Raw genomic sequence first — 15077 nt, 5'->3', positions numbered from 1 at the left:
ACTGCAGCTACAGGGGTGTCAGAGTCATTCGCTTGGCGTTGTGCTTTGCAGCACCACGGGTTACATGGAAACCTCTCTAAAGAGGGCAGAGCTCAAGTCACATGTAGTTAGCACTATAGCACAGCTCTGCAGAAGCCTTAGTTCCAACCCCTCGGCTCCAACAGCTACGCTGAATGGGGCTGGGCAAGATGGAGAGGAGGGGAGTGCAGGGGCAGGCCTTCAGATTCTCACACTCAGACCCCTGCATGGTGTCAGAGCCATCATCTTTCTTTTCCAGAAATTTCAGACCCAACCAGTCTGTCAGTCCAGGTATTTATATGGCCCTCATCGCAGTCGTGTACTGCACCTCCCATACATGGATGAATGTATTATTCCAATTTTACAGATGGGGAAACTGAGGCACCGGGACATTGACTTTCCCAAGCGCTGGACACTGAGTCTAGGTCTCCTGAGTCCAGTCCAGTGCCTCAGCCATAAGGCCAGCCTTCCTCCTTTCAGAGCAGATCAGTCCCTTCCAGAGAGGTTGGAAACGCCAGAAATCTTATCCAGAAATTTCAGTGCCATTTGGTCCCTTTCAAAGAGGTTTTGGACCCATCCATTAGTCCCTGATCCTGAGATTTTGAAGTTGCCAGGTCCCTTACCCAGAGATTTTGGGGTCACAGCCCAAGACACTGTTTTCCGTCCGTTCACACAGAGACAATAAGATTCTTCTTCCTTCTCCACAGGGGTAGCCCGGAAGTCATTAGATGAAACCAGTGAGATGCTGACCTGTCCATTGTACAGAAAGGTGCCATCAGGCAGGGAGAGAGAAGGGTTCAAGGGGGTTGTGGGTAAATGGAGATGAGACAAGGCAGGGGAGGAGAGGGGGCAGGGAGTTTGGGGGCCACAGGGATTTGGTGGGGCAGGGATTGAGGTGGGGAAAGCTGAGGGGTACCGTGGTTTGGGGAGGTGCAGGAGACTGAGAAAGGGGCAGAGAGTTGGGCGCATGGCTCTGAAGAAACAGGAGATTGCAGGGCCTGAGGGACTCAGGACCAGTTGTGGGAATAAAGACAAAATGGTGACCTCAAATTTACCACCTTGGCATGAGTCTGAGACCCCTCTGATGTCTTGTTAGGGGAGGAGGTGAAGTGCTGGCTGTGGGGGGCGGGGGGCTATCTGGGAGTAGCTGAGAGAGAACAGAATTGGGGACCATCAGTGAGCGTAGCAAAGGGCAGGAAAGGGATGGAGAAGAGGATGAGAGTGCCTTGGGGGCTCTTAACACCATAGAGCTTGTTCCCGCTTCACTTTATCTAGAATGAAACCCATTTAAATAAAAGCTGAGAGAAAAGTCACCACAATTTTGCAGGGACCCCCTTCCTGAGTCCCCTCCAGTCCCTTGTGCTGGAGCAGGAATACACTGCAGGCCAGTGGGGCTAGAGAGTCAGTGCCGTTTCCATGGATGCAACAGGCCAGTGAGTTTCCCAGCAGCTGTAGTGCAGCTGGGGGGCTTGTGTGGCATGAGGCCAAAGGCCAAGCACATAATGGATGGTGTCCATTCCAGGAAGCCGGGAGTCTCTGCTAGAGTAAGGGGTGATGCACAGTGTGTGGTCACCCCAGGTACCTTGCTTGCCATGGGGTCATGAGATAGGCACAGGAGGTCTAAGGCCAGGTGCCTTCAGCCGCACAGGAAGTTGGTCTCAGGTATATCTGCAGCTCGCAAACCTTTGTCAGCCAAACAGATTCCTTCTTTCCTAATGCCCACTCTGTACCCCAGTAGTAACACACACCTAGGAGCCAATCAGATTCCTCCTTTCCATCACCCATTTCTTACCACTGTAATAAGACAATTTGCTAGAGGCCAATCAGCTGCCTCCCCTGGATGGGAAACCATGTTGCAACTGGCCCATGTGGTCTCCTCCCTGCCCCCTGCTGAGGAAAGCTGCAAATGTCCCTTACTCTGATGCAGCGGGTCAGGTAGTTGAAGACAGTGGCCTTTAGCATGAAGGCCTCGCCGCGCACCACAGAGTAGGGCAGGGTGAGCTCCACGAAGAAGGGCTGGAAGGCTCTGAGGGACACGGTCGGGGACAGGCCAAAGCCAGTATCTCTTGAAGTGCAGAATGCATTGGCTTTCCATTCTGTGATGGTGTCGGGGATGGTCACAGCCAAATCAGCACTTCCATCAGACCTGGTGACCAAACGAGAACAAGGAGATGGGGGAAGCTTTCCTAGCTTTGGGGGAAACAACCATGTCCCGCACAGCATCCTGAATTAACCCCCTCCCCCATTTGTAACTGCAGGGTCCTTTGGGAGCACTGGGGTGTGCATGCTGGTTGGTTATTGTAGGCTCACTGCAGAGCACTTCCTCCCATCCCATCCTACATCCAGCTCTGCAGAAGAATCATCCAGGTAACAAGACAAGGGGTGGGGTTCCACGGTGAACAGAAAATCCCTCAGACACACGGCTATAGAAAAGGATGAGATGCATAGCTAATAGTGACTTCTGCACCAGAGCTGGGACCAAAAAGAAATTACACCTCCTTCCGACACACACACACACACTTAACAGGGGATTGTTAATTGAGATCCACACAATTGTCTTCCAGTTACTGAGAGGAGAAGGAGTGGCTGTGGTGTATTAGTAGAACTAGTTAACTTACTTCCTGCCTTTCCTCTACATGCCTATCCATCCCTCATGCTTGTGTCTCTCTAGTCTATCTACAACAGGTACTCCATCTTTCACAGAAGGATATAAGCACATCTCATGGTGTCTGAGCAATTTCTTCTGAGTGTCTGTGTAACCCAGTTGACTGCATTCACCACATCCCATAAACGTCACTTACCTCACTGGAACTAATTCCCAAATCCACGTCTCAGGGAAATACTTCCGGATGGTCTCCACTGGGCCATGAGTGACATCTTCCACCATGTCATCAACTGAGAGATCTTCATCATATGAGAGCCTCGCTTTAGATGTTGGAGGAGATAAGGGAGAGAAACGTGATATGTTAGACCTCATTCCTTATCATGGCACTTTGTTTCCAGTTCGTGACAGATTGGATTCTAAACGCTAGATTTGAAACCCCCTCTTTTCAAATTCAGACCCAACTTAAACCTATCTCTGCTTGCAACCACTCACTCCTTTCCCCACCCCACTCTCCCAATATCATCAACTGTCTTTTCTGAATTTCTTTAGAAGCCATTGAAAAAACATCTCTAGAGCCCTATTATGAGCTCAGCACCATCTGTTTTCTAAAGACTTCTGCACTTCTTATAAGGGTGGTATGGATGGATGAACATGTTTATTCCACCTCCACCAATCATGGCGTAGATGGGAAGCCCAGACACAATAACTGTTTTGAAGCAGCCCTCCAAGCCCTGCCTATATCCACTTCAAATGGAATTAACCTGTGGAACTCACTGCCCCAAGCTGTTATAAATGCAAATAGTTCAGTGAGTTTCACAGAAAAAAATCTTGTGTCTGTATATGACTAAGAGTAGCAGCAACACTAGTGACACCAGCTCGGATTCAGATGATCCGGGATAGCAGTTCTCATGCTTCAGCTGATATCCAGCCATAGATCAGGAAGAAATTTGCCCCACAGCACAGTGAGGTGTAATACAGAGGTGTTCCACCTTCCTCTGAAGCAGCCACCACTGGCCATTGTCTGAAGAGGGACTCTGCGCTAGAAAGATGACAGTGCTGATCCAATATAGTCAGGAGGCGGGACACTGCCATATATAGACCAGTAGTCTGATGTTCTACAGTAGGAATGGGGACATTGGATTAGAGGGTCAGTGATCTGATCTGGTTACTCTTCATTTCCACTGGAGTAACTGAGAGCATAATTAACACTAATATTTAGACATCTAATCTCAAGAGCTCTTCACAAGGCTGTGTAAGTACCATTAGTCCCCTTTTACAGATAGGAATATTAAGGCACAAAGAAGTGACATGGTTCACCCAAACTCACATAACCAAGGCAATGGCAGAGATGGGAATGAAATTCAGATTTCCTGACTCCCAATTCTAAACCCTCTCCACAAGTTCACGCGGGGTATGCCTACATTGCAGTGTAAGCCCAGTGTTATGGGAACTTGAATTAGCAGATCCTGGGTTTGTTAATCGAAGGTTTGAGTGTCTACACTCACTTGTAACCCCCGTTTAGGATTTGTTGAACCCTGGATCCCAGCTTGGGGTTCCAGCAAATAAGCATTTACACTGCATTATGTGGACCCAGGTCCGACCACCTCTATCCCAGACTTCCTAGCGCTCTCCAAAAATGTGGCCACACTAGCCCTTTGTTCATGGAGCACTGTGGGAAAACTTGACTGTTCACCAAACTTCACTGTCCCATGGACAAAGAAAGTCGACCTATGGGATGCTTTTGGCAGACCCCCAGAGCAACAGTCCAGTGGGGCTATATCTCCACTGCAAAGCAATAGGGTTTGAACCCTGGGTCCTGGCTTGACTCAGGCTCCTCCTTGCATCCCTGTGGGGTCCTGGGACCCTATGTCCAAGCCAGGAGTTTGCACGATTTGTGCATAGATAGATGAGAGTTTAGGCTACAGCCTGAGTTAAAACCTTGGGCACACATTGCAGTGTGAACATACCCACTGCCTCCCCTTTGAACTTGGCCCCCTCTCTGCTTAATTTTTCTTCTGGTGCTTGCTATAAAATGGAAATGTGGAAGTGGAAATCGTCCTGTTCCATAAATTCAACAAGATTTAGCAGCCAGTTTGTGCCAGTGCAGCACATCTACATTGGGGGGGGGGGGTGCAAGGTGCCACTGCATCAGTGTAGTTACAACAGTGCACATTTCCTTAGCTGGTGAGCAAGCAGGTGGGAATGGACCAGATTCCTATTTCAGGCCTGACTTTCTTGGATTTTGGCCAGCATAGCTGAGAACAGAGTCTGGTCCTACTGGCCTAGTTTCCATGCAGAGGAGAGGGTGAAAGGGAGGGGAGCAGGAAAAGCACCTAACAGGGGGGTATCAGCAGGGCAAAACAAAGCAGGCTCTTTTCCCGCCATTACCATATTCCATGGATACACCGGTCATTCTCTTCATGCAGAGTTTGGGCTTATGGACCTTGGTGCTGGTGAAGACTTTTAAACCCATCTCCTGTAAAAAGATAACCCAGACAGGCATATGGTAAAGTAAACCATACGTCGGGAGATAAACGTGCCGTCTGGACTGGATCGGGATGTGACGGGCTTATCACAGTGCAGGGATGGGTCACTGCAAGAGCAGATACTAAGGCCTGAGGGGTCAATGCCTGTGTGGCTGGTGGGAAGCCAAGGGCAAGGTCTATGTCAGTGAAAGGCGCCGGACCAGCGGCTGGAGACGGACGTCCTGTGTGTCCTCAGAGCAGGTTCATCAGAGGCATCAGCCATGCAAGCTTCCGCCATGCACTCAGCCCCTGCCGGCTTGCCTCAGCCCTGCCCTGGAGGGAGATCAGCCTCTCTGGCCCAGTCCATCCCCTGCCTCTCTGCTGAGATGCCTAACAAGTCATTGTCAGATGTGCTGGGGATCGGATGATTTGGGAGTGAGTCCCACCGGCAACAAACCTGAGATCCCGCAAGACACCAAACCTTCACCAGCTGGGGCTGGGTAATTACCTGGGTGCTGGCTCAGAGCAGCTCTCTGCACATGTGTGTATGTGCATGTGTGTGTGGATAAAATGGGGACTGGCACTTCACAGAGACCTACATAGATGGGAGAGAGAGCGTGTGGGACAGGATCTCTTTGACAAAATGGCTGCAGAGGCTGAGTCGCTCATTTCTGCGCTCTATTTCTTTGCCCCAGCTATTAGGACGTCTCCTTGTCATGTTTAAATTAGTGATGGGAAACCTCTGGAGTTCAGTGGTTGAGAGAGGCATTCAGTCCTCAATGCTGGGGGATTCCCATCTGGGGTTTTCTGGGCCAGGTTTAATTATTACCTTGAATGAGCTAGCTAACAAGCACCCAACTAAGTGTGCTCAGACAGCACCTATGGGATATGACAGGAGTTTGCTCCGCCAAGAACACGGTGGGGAAATCATCTGAACTAACAGCGATTTCACACACTAAAGGGAGACGTGGGCCTCACCTTGAGAACGTTGTAGGCATCCCCTTCACCGTCAGGAGAAATGGGTCCGTAGATGAATCCATTTAAAATGACGTTCTCGAGTGTCACACAAGGGTTATCATCTTCTTCCTCCAAATGGTGCCCCCGGTAATTATAACCCCTGATCTCCTTCACCGGGAGCAAATCATACACCTGCGGGTATGACATGTCTCGATGTCAGTGACCACAGGCCCAATAATAATAAACCAGCATGTGCCACCCTAGTGATCACAGACAACTTTAAGCTAACACATCTGTGCGTGCAATCCCAGTGACCAAGGGTGATCCTACAATAACAAAACCCTACAGTAACAGAGCAGAATGTCTGACTCCACGGCTCAGCACTGACTTTTCAATAATAACCCAGTGTGTGCTGACCAGTACTCACCAGCGGCCCTCCAGTAATAAATCAGTATGTGTGGTTGTGTCCTCACAAGCGGCCCCAGAACTACAAATCACTGGGTGCAGCAACAGTTTTCATGAGCGCCCTACATAGATCAAGCAGTGGGCGCAGACCTTGTGCTGACTTGGGACCCTACAATAACAGGCAGACTGCTCTGCCCTAGCTCTCACAAGTGATTCTCTGCACTTTCCAGACAAGATCATCTCTTGTGCCCATTGATCACCAGGACAGGTTGGCACTTACAGAGCTGGGCGAGAGCTCGGCTTCAGGCTTCATGAGGAGGACGCTCTTGTCCACAGCACGGACGGCGCACAGGGAGCCTGGGGAGGCTCCGAACCGGAGGTGAGTGTTGGAGGCGGGGAGGCCCTCGGCCGGTAAGAAATGCAAGTCGACCTGCAACCCCAGGAAAGGTGTTAGAGGAGCTACTTCAGCTCAGTCCTGGAACCACCTCACCCAGCTCTGCCAATGCCCCTCAACTCTGCCCTGCAGCCCCCTGCTATTCCAGTCCTGGGCTCCCCACACAGCTCTGCCAATGCCCCTCAGCCCTGACCAGTGCAATTCAAACATGACCAGCAGCGCCGCCTATACGTCAGTTCTGTTTCCACCCTCCATAATTCTGCCTATGGAAATTAGTCCTGATGTGCACTCTTCTCTCATATTCAATTGCTGATCCATGGTCAGTGTCCGATAGGTCATGGAGCCATTGAACGGTTCCTGAGTCTTCCTTGAAATTTGCCATTCCAGGTTCCACAGGTGGGCCATTGTCCATGGGGTGAATGCGAGTTATAGAAACCGGATGCTCACCTTATTGGCAAAGCAGTTTTCAATCTTGAAATGTTCGGAATTGGCGATAACTTCCCCGCTGGGTAAAGTGGTGTATACGAGTACCCGGGCCAGGGGGGCGATATCAGGCCTCACGGGGAGCCTCAGCTCAAATACCTGGATAACTGGCAAACAGAGAGGGGGGTGGCTAAGCTATAGAGAAGCAGCTCCAGGGCCACACATTTCCTTAGGCTCCCTCATGATGGCTGCAATATCAGCCACCCTGAAAAATGCGCTACCCAAGGGTAAGAGTTTTGGCACATAGTTGAGGCTTTTGACTCTTATTGCAGACACCTGGTGTGGGATACTCAGGTGAGATGGGTTTGGTGGATCTCAGCATGTCCTCTAAGTCCATGTCAGCTAGAGTCTAGCACTGTCGTCCATCAGTGCAGGATGCCCCTGCCCATGCAATAATGAAGGGGAGGAAAGAAGTGCATATTGTACAGTGGCTCTGTGCGGAGGGTTGTGCGTACAGGGTTGCAGAGGGGGTGGGATTCCACACTCCTGCTCCTAAAGGTGGAGTTTGCCCAGCCAGCCTGAATCAGTCAAACTGGGAATCCCTTGAGACTGCCATTAATGAAATGAAATCGGTCAGGGGAACTGTGTGTGTGTCAAAGGGAGAGAGAGACCATGACTAGTGAGACAAGGAGGAGAGAGAGAAAGTGAAGAGGAGAGAAGGGTGCTGTTCTCGTCACCTCCTACAGACAGAGCAACTCAGCCTCCCAGGATAGACAGAGAAAGGCGTGGGGAGAGCTCACGAGAATGGGTGGACATTTTTCAGATGATTTTTTGTTGTTGAAAAATGTAGACTCAGATCAAAGAAAACATTTCACAAATTTGTGTGAAATTCACCAAATGGTTTTGTTCAGAAAAAAAACTGGCAACAAATCAGAAAGTTTTGTTTCGACATTTCCTCAATGAAAGGTTCCATTTTTCAATTCTAAACAACTCCTCATTTATAATTTCCCTTCAATTCTATTTAAAAAAGATGAAAGCAGCACAAAAGTGAAATGGTTCACCAGCTCCCAAACAATTGTTTTTTGAGATTTCTGGTTCGGCCAGCAAACCGCAAAGTCAGTTATTCACACAGATCTACTCACGTTCTCCATCCCGCATGGGATGCACCTCGGTGCTTGCCCTCACGATGCCTCCCTTGGCCATCACCTGCCAGGAAGAAGAAACCCACCTGTTACAGAGGTCCTGGTGGGAGGTGCGGGATGCTCACGGGGGAATGCTGGGGTTGGGGGGGGTGTCTATACCGATGCCTTCCTGTGGGGAAGGAGCAGAAAATCCCGAAGAGCCATACAGAGAGTCCCAGACCCAGACTGGAGTTTATTGGGACCTCGACCAAGTCAGAAATTCTTTCTCCCAGCAGAAACCATCCACTCGCCGGCCAATTCTGCATTTCCTTCACTGGCTTTTACATGTAAATATCAAGGTCAAGTGAACCTGGCCTTGGGGCAGTTTGGTGGCCTGGGACATATATGGGTGTCTGGCCTCCAGTGCTGTGTCATGTGTACGGAAGTAGAGGTCATGAGGGCTTACCAAATAGTAAAAGACGATTTCTTTCTGCTCCCCCACGGCCTCTGGCTTCAGGATGTAGTGCACCCGGATCACCACGTTGGAGCCACAGCTTAAAGTCTGAGACATGGGCTCAATTTTGAGAAAGCTCTTACTCGGGGAGTAAAAGCGTTTTGCTCTGTGAACGACGTTACCATACACAGGGGTGACCCAGTCTGTGTCGTAACAGTTCAGTTCAGATTTATGGTTTGCCTGATAAAGAAGAACATTTTTACATCAGATCAAAAAGTGAGTAACAAGTCTACTAGCATTTCAGAAGGAAAAAGTGGGTAATTTTAAAAACATGTTCTTGGCAGATTTTTCAGTGCACAGTGCATTGATCTACATTTTCCATGCTCGTGTGGAGAGAGACAGAGATGGAGAAACAGAGGGAGAGCGACCGAGTGTGTGAAGGACAGAGAGAACAAGGGACAGAGAGAAAGAGAGCAAGACAGAGAGGAGGAGACTGAAATTCCCAGCCAACAAACTCTTTGTTTTATCTCCCGATGGGCAGAGAGATCAATAAACCCACGGACATCTCCTCTGGAACTCAGCCAGTGACACCTCCCATCCCCTAGCTCCCTGGATTCAGCCACTCACGGTGATGTGAATGGAGGTGTCTGTGAAGTTGACAGTGTCTATGGAAAACCGGACTCGGCCCTCTTCATTTGTTGTGTAGTTGGCTTTGTATTTGTTTCCCCCTATGGAAATCCGGATTGTTTCATTGGTGATTGGAGCATCGGTCCCGTCCACCAGCTTCACCTAAAGGAACAAATCCAATCTCGGTTGCTTATACCAGGTAGGGAAAGCAGTCCCCACAGTCCTAATGACCCTTTGTCCACGTTATTCCCCTGAGGCAGCTCCAGAGGGTGCTTCCTACAGAGCTGACCACGGGGCAGGTATGTGCGACCATGCTGGGTAAGTCTGAACCACCTGAGGAGGTGGTTTGTCCTCCGAGAGTGTGTGATTGGGAACATGGGAAGGACTGTGCCGGTCACACCAATGGGCCTTCTCCTCTGTATTCTGTCTCTGACAGCACCAGGGGGTCAGAGAAAGGTGCTGCAATTCCCACTAATGGCAAAGATACCACAGCATGTGTAGAGGCAGAGGGAGATGGCTCCTGTTCCCGTGGTTTGTGATCGTCCCACGTTTTCCCTTTTCCATTTGCACATTCTCATTCTCCACAGACAAACACACTCGTGTCAGGTAATTTCCTGGGCTCTCAGAGGTTCCCTACCTGCCCAGAGAAGGGGATCCCTGGTTTGTAATGAGAGTCCACCTGCTCAAAGCTGATTGTGCTCATGGTGCCTGTGATCTCACTGGAGCCTGTCCCAGTTAACTCCACCCCTGCAAGAAAACACGGCATAGAGGGGCTTGAACTAATGCACTGACCTGCAGCTCCTTCAGATGCTCCAATGCTGCCCCCCACGTTGTCCAGCTCTGCCAGTGCCCTTCAGTGCTAGCTTGCAACACCCACTGCTATCGCAGTGCGGCCCCACAGCTCCACCAGGTCAGCATGATGCATACCTGTACCCTCTTCTGTGATCTTGCCTTGCACCTCAATTTTCATCTCATAACCCTTTCGCTTGAGCTGGAATATTTTAGTCTTCACCACATTGGAGACACAGCCTCGAACGTCTGCCTGAGCCAGAGACCAAAGATGAAATTACCATGGAAATCCCTGTACAATTCAGGTCCGTGTGGAACAGGAACAGATACTCCAGCACCCAAGACATTTGCCTGCTGCTTGGTTTGTCTTAATCTCATCCTCTTACTGGCTTGATCTGGCCGGACTCCATTTCTTACTTTCTTCCTCAACAAACCAATTAAGGCATCTCTGGTCCCCAGTGACTTATCCAACAGGCAGCCCTCTCTGATGCATTTCACCATAAATTCTCCTAGTTACAAGCCTGGTTCCCTGATTGTTCAGATCACACCCCCTAGATCTGCAACTTCCCATCAGTGTGATAAATCTCCTTGTGTCTTTTATCCACCCTTGGAATCCTCTCTCTTTCTTCATGCATATTCTTGCTCTCTTCTTCCTTCTCTTGTTCTTTCTCTCTCTTTCTTCTTCTCCTCCTGTCTCTGTCTAACCTACTTCTATTTTCTCTCTCTTACTTTCTTCTCCTTCATAGTCTCCCTCTCTATCTCTTTATGGCTCTACCCCTATTCTCTCTACCTCCTTGCCCCATCTCTCTCTTTCTTCTTCCTCTTGAGTTCTCTCTCTCTTCCAGATCCCACAGTTCCCTCTTGCTTTCTCCTCTGCTCTGCTCTCCTCCCCATCTCAATCCCGTTCACAGACACAAAAACCTCTCAGGGTCTTTTCTTTCCCAGCTAGAAGAAACATCCATCCAGGGGTGAATCCTGATCTGGCTGATGTCAATTGGAGTTTTGCCACAGATTTCAATGGGGCCAGAATTTCACCCGAGGGGTTTTTCTTCATAATTTATATCCCCCAGCCCTGGCATCACCTCCTAACCAATACCTCCCTCCTGTGAGACAGAGCCCAACCCAGAACACACAATCCCAGCTGAGGTCTAACAATCCCCTTTGACAGACACAGATCACCCTCCTCAAGACAGTCACCTCCTGCCTATGGGATGGGCCTTGGACTCACTTGTCTGGTGAATTCCTCACACACAGCCTCGGCTTCTCTTCCATAGCAGTGTGACCTGGACTGGGAGAATCTCCGGCACACACGGACATTCACCAGGCCGGGGACAGGGGTCCCATAGGTGTATCTGTAACCAGAGAGGCGTTAAAGAGACACAAGGTGCTTAGACAGGGAGACAGAGTCAGGCAGAAGAGGCCTTTTGGGGCCCTTTATACCATTACCCCTGAGGACTCTGTTGCTGGTTTCCTAATGTCTATTCTCTGGAGCGCTGTCTAGTCCTGTTTTCCAATGACTCAAGGGACGGGGTTCCAGCCATTTCCCGGGGGAGATTATTCCATTACCCAGCAGGCCTCCCCATTAGGAAATGTTGCCTGATGGTCAGGCTCTTTTGCCCCTTAATCAGTTGAGTTTCCCTTCTCCCAGCTCCCTCCCATTTGGCCACACCTTTCTGGTACGGAAGAGCCCAGACCTGCGGACAGTATTCCAGGTGCAGTCTCCTCAGAGCTGTGGGGCCCAGAGCTGAACACTGTCTTCCAGGTGGGGTCGCACTTTAAGGCTGTATAGAGAGGGATTATCATCTCCTGTCAACGCTATACAAGTGTCTGAAGGAGGCATCACCAAGGGGGGCCGGGATAATTTACGGAGGCACTTGGGGGTCTGATTAGGAAGGATGGAATGATGTTAAGAAAGGGGAAATTTGGGTTGAATAATGGAGAAAACCTTTCTGAGAGGGAGCTGTATGGGGCTGAGGCATCGTTTCCCGGGGTAGGGGGAGGAGCCCCATTGCTTGGGATGTTTAAAACTTGGGCTGGATGCAGACTAGACAGTAGGGAACAATTCTGCCCAGGGCCCTTGGGGATGGAGAGAAAGTGACCCAAGGGGCCTTCTCCAGCTCTGGTTTCTGGGGGTAGCAGCAGGAAGGCAACGGTGGATGAGCACAAAAAACAGTGACTCAAACCCTGAAACTCACAGACCACAGACGGCCACTTTCAGCTCCTCATCCTGGATGGTGATTTTCTTGGGCAGCTTCACTGACACCTCGTACTTGGGCAGCACTGAGGGAGAGAGACGGGCCAGACGTTGAGCAGAGCAGAGGGAACACGTGTACATCACTGTCACTACCCCATTGAGTGACAGACACAGCCTCTCCCCCTCCCCCCCCGCAACGCATGGTGCCAGATCCTCAGCCTGCTATAAATCACCACAGCTCCATGCCCCTCAGTGCAGCTGAGCCAGTTTACACCAGCTGAGGATCCGGCCAGGGACTGTGGAACTGAAGAGAAAGACACCGTAACCCCTGCTCCCCTTCGCTCCCCTTGCCCAACCCTGCCCGCCGGGCTGTCGTTGCTTCAGAGACTGTATTCCAAACTATGCGACGCAAGTGATACCTAGTGAGGGCCCGACTCCCCAGTGCACCATCATCACTCATCAGATTTAAAGGGCCACATTCACTGTGTGCTCTGGCTCTTGTGCTGCTCCGGTGAAGCAAAGCAGCCATAAGCCCGCTTACTTTGCATCCCTGCTGGAGTGGTACAAAGCAGACGGACTGCACCAGTGAACGTGACCCTGAAAGTTCAGCCATTTTAAACTTATCCCTGCATGAAAAGAGTCAGAAAAAGCAAATATTGTTTCCTGCTGGCTGAGTTCACAGACTGAATTCACCTCCTGGCTGGGCAATAGAATGTTAAGTTTCAGCCCCAAAGTGAATTTTCTCAGAAGTTCTGAACTAACTGAATGAGGGGGTAGTAATGGGAGAGAGACACTGGCGGGAGGGGGGGTAGGAGGGGAGGGAAGTGGAGACCAAACTCGATAAGAGCTGCTGTAGGTATAAGGCTCAGGCAAAAGCCAGCTTGGCTTGGAGTGGCACACGCAGAGGCACCCCAAGCAAGGAGGTGGCAGACTGTCCAGAGCCAGGTCACACAGGAACCAGTGAGATCGGCCCAGCTGGAGCACAGGCTGGTCACAGAGCCCGCACTGCCATGCTGACTGGTGTTCGGAGCTCTGCGGGTTTGCCTACAAGAGCACTGCTTTAAAGCCCTTCAGTTGCGATGCCGTGTGGTACCTATCCCGTAGTTCCCAGCACAGATCCCAGAAGCAGTGGATTCTGGGAGGTTTCAGAATGCCCTGTCGGACAGCAGCGAGAGGCCTCGTGGAGCCACTGTTACTAAGCCGTTCAGAATGAGCTGGCTCTTAGGCTTGCTGAGAGCAAGTTCTTAGAATGCATGTAAGTGGCTGGAGCATTTCTGTGGCACAATTCACAAGTGGTCGGGGTGGGGGCTGGAGTGGTACATTTCCCTAGACTAGACAGAGCTGTACTTTCTCTCTCCTTGGGTGATTAGTGGCAACCACTGTAATTAAGGTTGCATAATGGGTTCTCTGAGAATCTACCACTCCTGCTGGCCTCATTTTCCTTTCCTCATAAACTTTCCGAAAGTTTGCCCTTTGGGGCTGATGTTTTCCAGGCTTGGTCTCCAGACAAAGTGTCTTTATTTATTTATTTTGAACATTTGAAGATGTTCTGGGTGCCAGGGACTGCAAGGACAAAGGTGTGAAGACCAGAGTGGGAGAAGGGGAGAAAGGAGAGGTGAGTTAAGCCAGTTTCATTGGCAGAGCATAGGGGAAGCAAACTGTGCCACTGTAATGTAGCATTCACATAGTTTGTTCTGCATCCGTACCATATACTGCACACAACTGGTAGGAAAGACCCTACACAAAAATAAAGCTGCATTGTACTGAGACTGGAATCACAGCCCAAATCCAGTAGGCCCAAGGGATGGGCCTTTGTATTCAGACCCAGATACGCCCAGGCTTACAGTGAACAGTGACCCTGACAATTCAAGTGCTGAGGAGAAAGCTATACACCACTGGATGTGGGCTCAGATCCTGACCCCTTAAAGTATCCAGTGTTTTCCTGGCCCATTACTCAGATCACTCTTCACACATCTACACCCCAGACAATCCTGAACTGGATTTTTGTGCCTGGAATGGATGAATCCCAGACAGTTGCTCCTGCTTCCAACACCCCTTGCCCCAGCACAAGTGGAACCCTTTCTTACCGTATTCCTCCACAGTAAAGGAGTGTTCTAGATTGGTCCCCGTCTCTTTTTGCACCACCACGTTGTAGGTGCCTTGAATGGGCTCGGAGGTGAGGGGGAAGGAGAGCTGGGTGAGGCCCCCATTTAACTCCACCTCTCGCCACTGGTACACACGGTTCCTCTGCGGGTCCTAGAGGTGAGAAGAGCACAAAGTCCTAAGACAGGATGACTCTTAACCTTTCATTTACAGGCAGGGTGTCTACACAGCATGAGGCTGCAGAGCAGGGCAGTTGCAGTCCAATGTTTGGCAGAGATACAGGATATATACGATTATCTCCCTCTCCTATAGCTGAGGTTAGGGCACCTGGTGGCCAGCTCTGTACTTTCCCAGTAGTCTGTAAGGATTCAGTCAAGTCCTGTGCAATCAGCGTGTGATTAAACAGCCAGCTACCAGCACAGTATCTGTTCCATTGTCTGCCCACCTGATCAACATGCCCACATGCATATGGAGTGGACAAGGAGGATGGGAGAGAGCAAGGCTAAGAGACCAATGCACAGA

At 50.3% G+C, this 15077-nt stretch overlaps 1 protein-coding gene across 2 annotated transcripts in view; it reads right to left on the bottom strand.

The window, feature by feature from the left end:
* Positions 1–15077, bottom strand: part of LOC140898790 (alpha-2-macroglobulin) — a 57985-nt gene that overhangs the window by 30524 nt on the left and 12384 nt on the right. Inside the window, exons 6-20 of one of the 2 annotated variants that reach the window (XM_073313187.2) lie at positions 14540–14708; positions 12454–12538; positions 11487–11610; positions 10397–10511; positions 10107–10216; positions 9470–9631; positions 8855–9082; positions 8410–8473; positions 7292–7434; positions 6731–6880; positions 6067–6237; positions 5012–5099; positions 2820–2943; positions 1936–2164; positions 642–768 (exon numbers count right to left, since the gene is read on the bottom strand). In XM_073313187.2, the coding sequence (XP_073169288.1) occupies positions 642–768; positions 1936–2164; positions 2820–2943; positions 5012–5099; positions 6067–6237; positions 6731–6880; positions 7292–7434; positions 8410–8473; positions 8855–9082; positions 9470–9631; positions 10107–10216; positions 10397–10511; positions 11487–11610; positions 12454–12538; positions 14540–14708 (2089 nt within the window). The remainder of the gene's footprint in view (positions 1–641; positions 769–1935; positions 2165–2819; positions 2944–5011; positions 5100–6066; positions 6238–6730; positions 6881–7291; positions 7435–8409; positions 8474–8854; positions 9083–9469; positions 9632–10106; positions 10217–10396; positions 10512–11486; positions 11611–12453; positions 12539–14539; positions 14709–15077) is intronic. The other variant, XM_073313198.2, reaches the window with a different exon arrangement.

This window comes from Lepidochelys kempii, chromosome 1 (genome assembly GCF_965140285.1).
Source record: "Lepidochelys kempii isolate rLepKem1 chromosome 1, rLepKem1.hap1, whole genome shotgun sequence".
In the NCBI taxonomy this organism is placed as follows: domain Eukaryota; kingdom Metazoa; phylum Chordata; order Testudines; family Cheloniidae; genus Lepidochelys; species Lepidochelys kempii.
Note: the sequence above shows the minus strand (reverse complement) of the source record. Positions and strands in the feature narration are given on the sequence as shown.